This window comes from Colobus angolensis, unplaced genomic scaffold (assembly GCF_000951035.1).
Source record: "Colobus angolensis palliatus isolate OR3802 unplaced genomic scaffold, Cang.pa_1.0 Scaffold102, whole genome shotgun sequence".
NCBI lineage: Eukaryota > Metazoa > Chordata > Mammalia > Primates > Cercopithecidae > Colobus > Colobus angolensis.
This window is the reverse complement of record NW_012111142.1, coordinates 3,376,121-3,386,058: the sequence shown is the minus strand read 5'-3', so window position 1 is coordinate 3,386,058 and position 9,938 is coordinate 3,376,121. Positions and strand designations below refer to the sequence as shown.

At 46.8% G+C, this 9,938-nt stretch overlaps 1 protein-coding gene across 1 annotated transcript in view; it reads right to left on the bottom strand.

The window, feature by feature from the left end:
- The window catches only part of KANK4 (KN motif and ankyrin repeat domains 4), a 45,777-nt gene that overhangs the window by 18,688 nt on the left and 17,151 nt on the right, over positions 1-9,938 (bottom strand). Inside the window, exon 6 of the mRNA XM_011941101.1 lies at positions 6,517-6,736. Coding sequence (XP_011796491.1) covers positions 6,517-6,736 — 220 coding nt within the window. The remainder of the gene's footprint in view (positions 1-6,516; positions 6,737-9,938) is intronic.

Sequence of the window (9,938 nt, the reverse complement as noted above, 5' to 3'; positions counted from 1 at the left end):
AGTAGCTGGGATTACAGGCATGCACCACCATGCCCAGCTAATTTTTGTATTTTTAGTAGAGATGGGGTTTCGCCATGTTGGCCAGGATGGTCTTGAACTCCTAACCTCAGGTGATCTGCCTGCCTTGGTTTCTCCAAGTGCTAGGATTACAGGTGTGAGCCACTGCACCCTGCCAGGACCCAGGACTTTACAGAAGATGCTTCAGAGCAGCCATCAGGCAGCAAAGCCAACTCTCCCTGGAGGTGACAGAGGAGCAAGGCTCTCGACAGAGCATCCTCTGACTCGATACGCCCTGCAAGGGCATTTGGCAAAATAAAGGATGGATCACTTGGGGTTGAGCCGGCAGAGGTGCACTCTGGCTCTATTCTCAATAATAATGAGTCACTTCTGTACAGCCCTTTATAGTTTGTAATTTTTTTTTCTGGATGCTTAACAAATGCTTCTAAGGACATCCCTGGTTTGGGAGTGTGACAGATCTGTCATCCTCAACATCGCTTCTACAGATGAGAGAAAGTAACAACTCTCTCAACCCATTCTCCCCAACCCCCTTCTTACTTCACCTTTATGGCTATTTAGCTATTTCACTATATTAAAGGGAAAAGTTTCCAAACCACTTTAAAGTTGATGAGTATTAAGTGAATTCTTAGCATCAGCAGATATTTATACCACCCAAATTTTCGTTGTCTATTCTCTGTCCTGGCCTGGCTCACCCAGAAACTTCTAACTGGCTACAAGACTGTGAGCTACTTAAAGACAAGGGCCATATGTTACTGGTTTTTGGATTCTTCATGCACATAATGGATGTTCTCAAAGTCTCAATGTCCCAGAAACATAGATAGCGTAGTAGAAAAAGCCCAGATTAGGAGGCCGACTGATCTTGGTTTGAATTTTGGATTAGCTTCTTACAGGCTCTGTGACCTTGACCGCATTACCTGACATCTCTGGGCCTCAGTTTCCTCACTTGGAAAAGGCAATTAAGATCTGCTTCACAGTTCCTGCAAGGATTGTACATAACAGTGTATATGTATATCACACTAAGTCCAGTGTCTGGGATGAGGACGACACTGAAAAAGCAGTAGCTGCTTTATTCACATTCTACACTGATGGCCCCTAACATTGACTACAGTAACAGAACACAGAGCCATGCTCCATTTAATCATGTGCCTTTCTCATTTGATCTACCATTTTGATGGTATCCATGCATCCATGAAGAACTGAAATCAATAACATCAGCTCACTGTTAGCTATAATTTAATCTTCTTTTGATGATGTGAAAATCAGAAACAACTTCAGGCTGTCATTATGTACACTGCCTTTCCCGTTCAGCTGAAGAGACTCAAAGCTGCTTAGCAGAATTTTGAAGACTTGGAAGTTTACTGGAATTTAACCTAGCTCCCAAGAGTCATCCATCGCTCATTCATTTAACAGACGTTTTCACTCAACACCTACTAGGAACCAGGAACTGGTCTAGGTGTTAAGGAAACAGACAGGAACAAGACAGACAGGAGTCTCTTTTGAGTGAATGAACATTCTGTTGAGTAGAAATGAAAAGCAAAGAGTGTCTCAAGAAAGAAAGAGGGTGCCCCCCTAGAGAGAGGTGGGGGCAGCCACTTTAGACAGAAGCACCAGGAAGACTTCTGAGGAGGTGACATTTGGACTGTGACTTGAATGACGAGAAGGAGCCAGTCACAAGAAGAGCCTCAGGGGGAAGAGTCCAGGTAGAAGGCAAATACAAAAATCCCAGGAGGGAATGACCTTGGTGAGTGAGGCCAGCGTGGCTAGAGTGGAGGGAAGGAGGAGAGCATGGCGGCAGCAGAGATGGCCCAAGCAGGTGGGAGCCAGGGCAGGCAGGGTCCTGAAGGCCAAGTTGAAGAAGCCGCCTCTCACGCTAAGAGCAATAGGAAGCCACAGAAGGGATTTTAGCCAGACAGGACCCAAGCTGGGGAAAGCCGTTGGGCCCTAAATTCAGACTTTTGATGTTCATTTAAATTCCTACCTCAGGCCTCTTAAAGGAAGAGTTATGCTCTACCTCCTAGATGCCAGAAATGAAAAGGGTAATGGGACCAACTTTTCTTTTTCTTTTCTTTTTTTTTTTTGAGTCCAGGTCTCACTCTGTCACCCACACTGGAGTGCAGTGGTGCGATCACGGCTCACTGCAGCCTCAACTTCCTGGGTTCAAGCGATCCTCCCACCTCAGCCTCCCGAGTAGCTGGGACCACAGGCGTGTACCACCACATCTGGCTAATCTTCATATTTTTGGTAGAGATGGGGTTTCACCCTGTTGCTCAGGCTGGTCTCGAACCTCTGAGCTTAAGTGATCCCCCCGCCTCAGCCTCCCAAAGTGCTGGGATTATAGGCATGAGCCCCCTTGCCTGGCCCAGTATTGACTTTAAATCCTAGTAGCACACTTAGTTATTGGGTGATCTAGGGTAAGTTTGCTGACTTTTCTGAATGTCATTTTCATGGTCTATAAAGAGGGATAATCATCCTATTCTAACAATAAAATTTTATTATTAAATGAAATAATTATATTCATTATTCTATAACTTATATTTATAATTATAAATACAATATAATTTATAACATAATTTATAAATATAATATAATTCATAATACATTTAAATTATATTTAGCAGATGCTAAATACTTAGCAGAAGGCCACATCTGTGGGGATCATTTGGGGTTTTATACCTCTTGTACGTACTCTCCTAGACAGCCGATACAGCCTTCCTAAACTCATAGATGACATTTGACCGAGGCCCATGCACTTTAGCTTAGCCCCATCACGCACCTGTCTTTGGTTGACTGTTAACTACCCCTTTCCAATCTATAACCCTGATTCTACTCTCACTTTCCTGAGAAGATTGAGGCCATCTGAGGCCGGTGGCCTCCACCTCCCTGCTCTCCTCAACATCTCTCTGCACTGTTACCCACTTTCTCCTTTTTTCGCTTCCATCTCAGAGAAATGAATGGCCCAGCGTCTTGCCTCGGCTGCCCTCACCTGCCTCTGCTGTGGAGCCCAGGCTTTCCCAGCTCCTCCCAGACCTTGCTTCGCCAAGTGGCTTCTCTCTTTTGTATCTTTCACCTCTCTCTTTCTCTGTCTCTGATTCTCTGTCAGTCTCTATCTCTCTTCCTTTTTCTCTCCCTGTCTCTCTCTCTTTCTTTTTCTGTCTGTCTCTGTGTCTCATTCTCTTCCTCTCCATCTCTCTCTTTGTCTGTCTCTCATTCTCTGTCTCTGTTCCCCACCTTACCTGTTCCTCTTCTTTCTTGGATTCTTCTTCTCAGTCAAAAAATATGTTCAGATCTCCTCTCCCCAAACACACACACAAAACCAACTCTCCGTAGGCTCTCCTGCCGCCTTCAGCCAAGACACTCCATCACTGCCTTCCCCAAGCCTGGCGCTTTGCTCCTTCCCCTCTTCTAGCTGGTTTCCTCCCAACATGCCCCAAAGCAGCTGTCTCCAGAGTCACCAGTGGCACCCCCCGTCCCCTCCATCTGCCAAACCCAGGCATCATCCTTCAGGGACCCTCCAGAATCTGACACAGTTGACACTCTTTGTTTTTCATGGGCTGTCCTTCCCCATCAGCCACAATCCTCTTATTTCTTCTAGTTATCACACGACTCTGCCTAGGTCTCCCCCACTGGCGTGCTCTCTCTCTCTCTGCACAGGATAACCAGAGCAAGAGAGGCCTCCTCTCCTAAAGGCCTCACTGCATGTGCTCTGGCTGGCCCCACCCAAAGCTCCGTTGCCTTTTCATTTTGCATCTGGAATTCTCAATAGCCTTTGCACATCTCCAGAAACTAAAAACCTGCCCCAGACTGAATTATCCTTTCTGCTTCCTCCACATTTAGTCCTTCTCCTCCTGTAGCCCACTGTCTTCTCAACCATCCAGGCTTGACAGAGAGCTCCAACTCACCTCACCAGTCGGGCACTACCTTCCCAATAACTTTATTTTTTTTTGAGACAGGGTCTCGCTCTGTCACCCACACTGGAGTGCAGTGGCACTGTCTCGGCTCAACGAAACCTCCACCCACCCCAGGCTCAAGAAGCGATTCTCCTGCCTTGGCCTCCCGAGTAGCTGAGATTACAGGCATGTGTCACTACCACCCAGCTAATTTTTGTGTTTTTAATAGAGACAGGGTTTCACCGTGTTGGCCAGGCTGGTCTTGAACCTCAAATGACCTATCTGCCTCAGCCTCCCAAAGTGTTGGGATTGCATGCATGAGCCACCGTGCCCAGTCTTTTTTTTTTTTTTTTTTTAAATCTTTTGAGATAGAGTTTCGCTCTGTTGCTGGAGCTTTGTTGCTCTGGAGGCTGCAGTGCAGTGGTGTGATCTCGGCTCACTGCAACCTCCGCCTCCTGGGTTCAAGCAATTCTCCTGCCTCAGCAGCCATAGTAGCTGAGATTACAGGTGCATGCCACCATGCCCGGCAACTTTTTTTGTGTGTTTTTAGTAGAGACAGGGTTTTGCCATGTTGACCAGGCTGGTCTTGAACTCCTGACCTCAAGTGATCTGCCCGCCTCAGCTTCCCAAAGTGCTGGGATTACAGGCATGAGCCACCATGCCTGACCTCCCAGTGGCTTTTTGCTATTCGGTTCCTACCATCCTCACCTATTATAAGTCCTCACTACCTCTCTGTGGACCTCTGCAATGGCCTCCTGTCTGCCCTGCTACCTCCTCTCCTGCTCCCTTCACTAACCCACCCTTTACTGTCAAATGACTCTTTTAGAGAATTACCCTGGTTATGGAGTTTCCTACAAAAAAACCTGCACTGACTTCCTGGGACCTTCCAAGCAGGGTTCAGCCTGGCACTCCAGGTCCTCCATTTCTCCATGTGGTGGCTCCAACTCACCCTTCCAACCTTAATTCCCATCCAATCCAAACTATAAGCTTTCTGGTCTTCAGGCATTTTTCCCTATCTAACCTCCATGGAGTTCCTTCTGCCTGGAACACTGCCTGCTGGAGTCCTACCTGCTCCAGTGCACCTTTGCCGCTCCCTGAACTAGACACGCTCTCATTTCAGTTCCTAAATCACTTCCTCTACCTCTCTTTCATGAGCCACCATCCAGCTCCATCCCAATGGCTAGACTGTTAGCTCCCAGGAAGCAGAGGGCTAACCTGGCTCACCTTTGCATCCCTGGTAGTAGCCAGTACGGACCTCATGTGTAGTCAATAAATATCTGATGAAAGATGAATGAATCAAGTTGAGTCAAATTGGTCAAATGGAGCCACGACCTTTGTTAAAAAGTGTCTTCTGAAGATGGGAAAATGCCATTTTCCCTAGAGGCAGTACGGTTATAGCTGTGGAGGTGGACAAACTGAGTACAAAACCTGACTCTACCCTTGACCAGTGCAGTAACCTGAGCAAGTTTTATAACTCTTGAGCCTCAGTTTCCTCAGCTGCAACATGAGAACAATACCCACATCACAGGAATGCTGTGAAGAACAAATGAGGCAAACAGAGGCAAAATGGTCTGGTCCAGTTTCTGGAACACAGAAGGAACTTTCTTTTTTTTTTTTGAGACAGTCTTGCTCTGTCGCCCAGGCTGGAGTGCAGTGGCACGATCTCAGCTCACTGCAAGTTCCGCCTCCCGGGTTCACACCATTCTCCTGCCTCAGCCTCCCGAGTAGCTGGGACTACAGGCGCCCACCACCACGCCCAGATAATTTTTTGTATTTTTAGTAGAGATGGGGTTTCACCGTATTAGCCAGGATGGTCTTGATCTCCTGACCTCGTGATCTGCCCGCTTCGGCCTCCCAAAGTGCTGGGATTACAGGCGTGAGCCACCGCTCCCAGCCAGCCCAGAGGGAACTTTCGACAGTGAAGCATTTCCTCACCAGAAAGAAATGTGTACAAGAATTGCCCTTCAAGTCATTCTATCAAAAAGACACCCGCGTTTGTATGCTATCACAGCACAATTCACAGTTGCAAAGATATGAAATCAACTTAAATGTCCATCAACTGTTGAGTGGATAAAGAAAATGTTATATATACATATATATAAAATATATGATATATACATACATATACATATAATAAAATGTTATATGTACATATATGCAGACACACACATACATACATTCCATGGAATACTACTCAGCCAGAAAAAAGAACAAAACAATGTTTTTTGTAGCAACTTGGATGGAACTGGAGGCCATTATCCTAAGTGAAGTAACTCAAGAATGGAAAACCAAATACTGCATGTTCTCATCATAAGTTGGAGCTAAGCCACAGGTACATGAAGACATACAGAGTGGCATAAAGGACAATTATACTAGAGAGTCAGAGGAGGGGAGGGCGGAAGGCAGTGAGGAAAAGCTACCTATTGGATACCATGTACACTATTTGGGTGATGGGTATACTACAAGACCAGACTTCACCACTGTACAATTCATCCACGTAACCAAAAACCACTTGTACTTCCAAAGCTATTGAAATTTTTGAAAAAAATTTTAAAAATTGCCGTGTCCTTCAAGGACGGACCCAGACTATATAAATGCAACCACTTCTGACCTGTCTCCAGCAGCAGCTTCGCGATGGAGAAGTTGGAGTGGGACACGCTGTAGTGAAGGGCTGTGTTTCCGTTGCGATCGGCCAAGTTGACAAGCAGCTTCAGGAAGTGTGGGGAGTGAGGCTGGACCTCGCAGAGGTAGGAAGCCACTACAGCAGGGCTAGACGACTTCCGGCTGGAGACGCGGAACCACTCTTGACTGATGATGTTCAAGCTTTGCCTCTGAAACCCCAAAAGAGACCAATTCCAAGAGGTTCCCTGGCCAGCAAGAGTTCCTCCCTTACACAAGGAAAGCCAGCTTTGGCCTCTGTCCCTTCAGCTCCCTCCAGCTTGCCCTGTGATTTATTCCTGAAGGGCTCAGAGCTGGTGGGGTTAGGAATGCAGCAACATACTTTGTAGTTGTGCGATCAGCCCCCTCTGGGAGTGGAAAGGAGGACTGGGAGGACAGCCTAGTAACCAGTAACAAGGCACTTAACTGGAGAAAGTTTGAGTCTGCGGGAAGTTTAGCTCACACCCCCAATAAGAAGTTTAGCTCACACCCCTGGTATGCTCACAATTACGAAGGCCCTCTCCTTCCCCCTCACACAGCCAGCCCACAATGACCTTGCCCCAGACTCCACCAGGACTCCTGCGTGTGTTTAATAGGCATAGCTGGAAAATCGCATCATCTTACTAATGGGAAACATGCATGTGAAGACAAACAACATCCCCAATTTATGCTTGAAATAAAACCCAAACAGGTGTGCTTGACATGTTTGGCTTTTAAGCTTTGCAAGGACCTTGAGAGTAAATGGTTTAACAACCCACGGCAGGGCCCTGCTATCTGCAGCATTCAGCTCCTCTGGGACCATGAACGAGAAGAGTTCCAGAGCCAATGACATCAACTCTGTGTGTGACATGACCTCAGTGTTTAAAGGGTATTTACCTAATGGGGAGGAGAAGCTATTGAGAAGTGATTATGATAAATGATTTCATACTCATGCCAGGAAGAGTCCTGGACTTGGAGTCACTAAATCGATGTGACACAGTTTAATCCCTGGCTTGGCCAGGCGTGGTGGCTCATGCCTATAATCCCAACACTTTGGGAGGCCGAGACGGGTGGATCACCTGACGTCGGGAGTTTGAGACCAGCCTGACCAACATGGGGAAACTCTGTCTCTACTAAAAATACAAAATTAGCCGGGCATGGTGGTGCTTGCCTATAATCCCAGCTACTCGGGAGGCTGAGGCAGGAGAACCGCTTGAAACCCGGGAGGTGGAGGTTGTGTGTGAGCGCACTATTGCACTCCAGCCTGGGCAACAAGAGCAAAACTCCATCTCAGATTTAAAAAATAATATAATAGAAATAGAAATAAAAATAAATAAAATCCCTGGCTCAGCCGTGGGACCTTGGAAGTCATATAACCTTTTTGATCCTTACTTGTTCTATTATAAAATGGGAGTAAAAGGGGACTGGCCCCTTATCTTCATGGTTCTACAGAGTGAGGTCCTTACACACCTGCTTTTTCCTCTAAGGTGGGGGCAAGGGAGACGGTATCCATTGCTTTGATCCTAACATGGGTGTGGTGCCAGGCTTGCATATCCTCTGATCACTTTTCTAGAGCAGAATCAGTGGAATCTTTTGTGGCTAAAACACTTTTATAAATCAGAGTATCTCCTTTACCCATGGGATCTTCAAGAAAATCTGGAGAAAGATCCTAATATTAAGGAACAAGAGGGGTGGATTTTGTTTTCTGTTTTTGTTTGTTTGGTTGGTTTCTTTTGAGACAGAGTGGGCCAGCCTGTGGCCCAGGCTGGAGTGCAGTTGCATGATCTCAGCTTGCTGCAACCTCCACCTCCTGGGTTCAAGCGATTCTCCTGCCTCAGCCTCCCAAGTAGCTGGGATTACAGGCGCGGGCCACCATGCCCAGCTAATTTTTGTATTTTTAGTAAAGACAGGGTTTTGCCGTGTTGGCCAGCCTGGTCTTGAACTCTTGACCTCAGGTGATCCATCCATCTCGGCCTCCCAAATTGCTGGGATTACAGGTGTGAGCTATTGTGCCCGGCTGAGTGGTGGGTTTTGAATGAAGGGCTAAGAAAGACCTTAGTTTGATAATTCAATTAAGAATAAGTGACAGGAGTTTTGATCAACATCCACATATTGGTCCTTTTTTTTTTTTTTCCTATGTTTGCGACAGGATCTCACTCCAGTGCTGAGGCTGGAGTGCAGTAGTGCAATCACAGCTCACCGCAGCCTCAACCTCTGGGGCTCAGGTGATTCTCCCACCTCAGCCTCTGAGTAGCTGGGATTACAGGCACATGCCACCATGCCAGGCTAATTTTTTGTATTTTTTTTTAGAGACAGGGTTTTGCCATATTGCCCAGGCTGGTCTCAAACTCCTGGGCTCAAGTGATCCACCTGCCTTGGCGTCCCAAAGTACTGGGATTACAGGCGTGAGACACTGGCCCTGGCCCTACATATTGGTTCTTTAGGGAACAACTATTTGTCAGATCAGCTAAAGATAAAATAACAAAAATGAGTTGGGTAAGAAATAAACACTGATGCATTGATCGTTTTTACTTCTAGGGCTCTTTTGCAAAGGAGAGCAAAATGGCTTTTAAAAATGCTTATGGGTTGTTCCACCATGGGTCTTACGGCTGCTCTCAAAACTTGGGAAATGTGTCTGTGCCAATATCCCTTGATTAAAAGTAGAGTCACTATGTGTTTAAATCTCTGTAAACCATGAAGGTGTGAAAGAGCAAATGCATATTTTCTTGTTTTCAGTCTCTTGACCCAGAGGTACACTTCAAGAAAAACAGTAATGACTACAGAATTAAATGTCAGGGCTTGAGAGGAATGGAAACATGCCATCCACCACCTTCATTTTATTGATGAAGAAACAGAGGCCCTGAGTATCAAACTGACTTGCCCAATATCTCACAGATGAGGGTTCTGGGAATAGAACCTTCAGTTCCCATTCTACATGCTTTTCACACTCTGCCCACAGTCCTCTCAAACCACAGGGCCATCGCGAGCCTAAGTCACAGAGTCTGATGACAGACACTCATGGTGCATTGCTTAATGATGCGTGGGAAGTGCCTCTGAGCCCCTGGCCTGCTTTCTTGTGCATATCCACGGGCTCCACTTCCTCAGTGTGACCCATCACTTCAGGCAGCAGTGCTTGGGTAAAGGAGAGAACACCTAGAGGAAAGGGGCCCTGGCCTGCACACTCAAACCACTGCCTCACACTATGCACTGTACACTCACACCACTGCACACTCACACCACTGCCTCACACTGTGCACTGCACACTCACACCACTGCACACTCACACCACTGCACTCACACCACTGCCTCACACTGCACACTCACACCACTGCCTCACACTGCACACTCACACCACTGCACACTCACACCACTGCCTCACACTGTGCACTGCACACT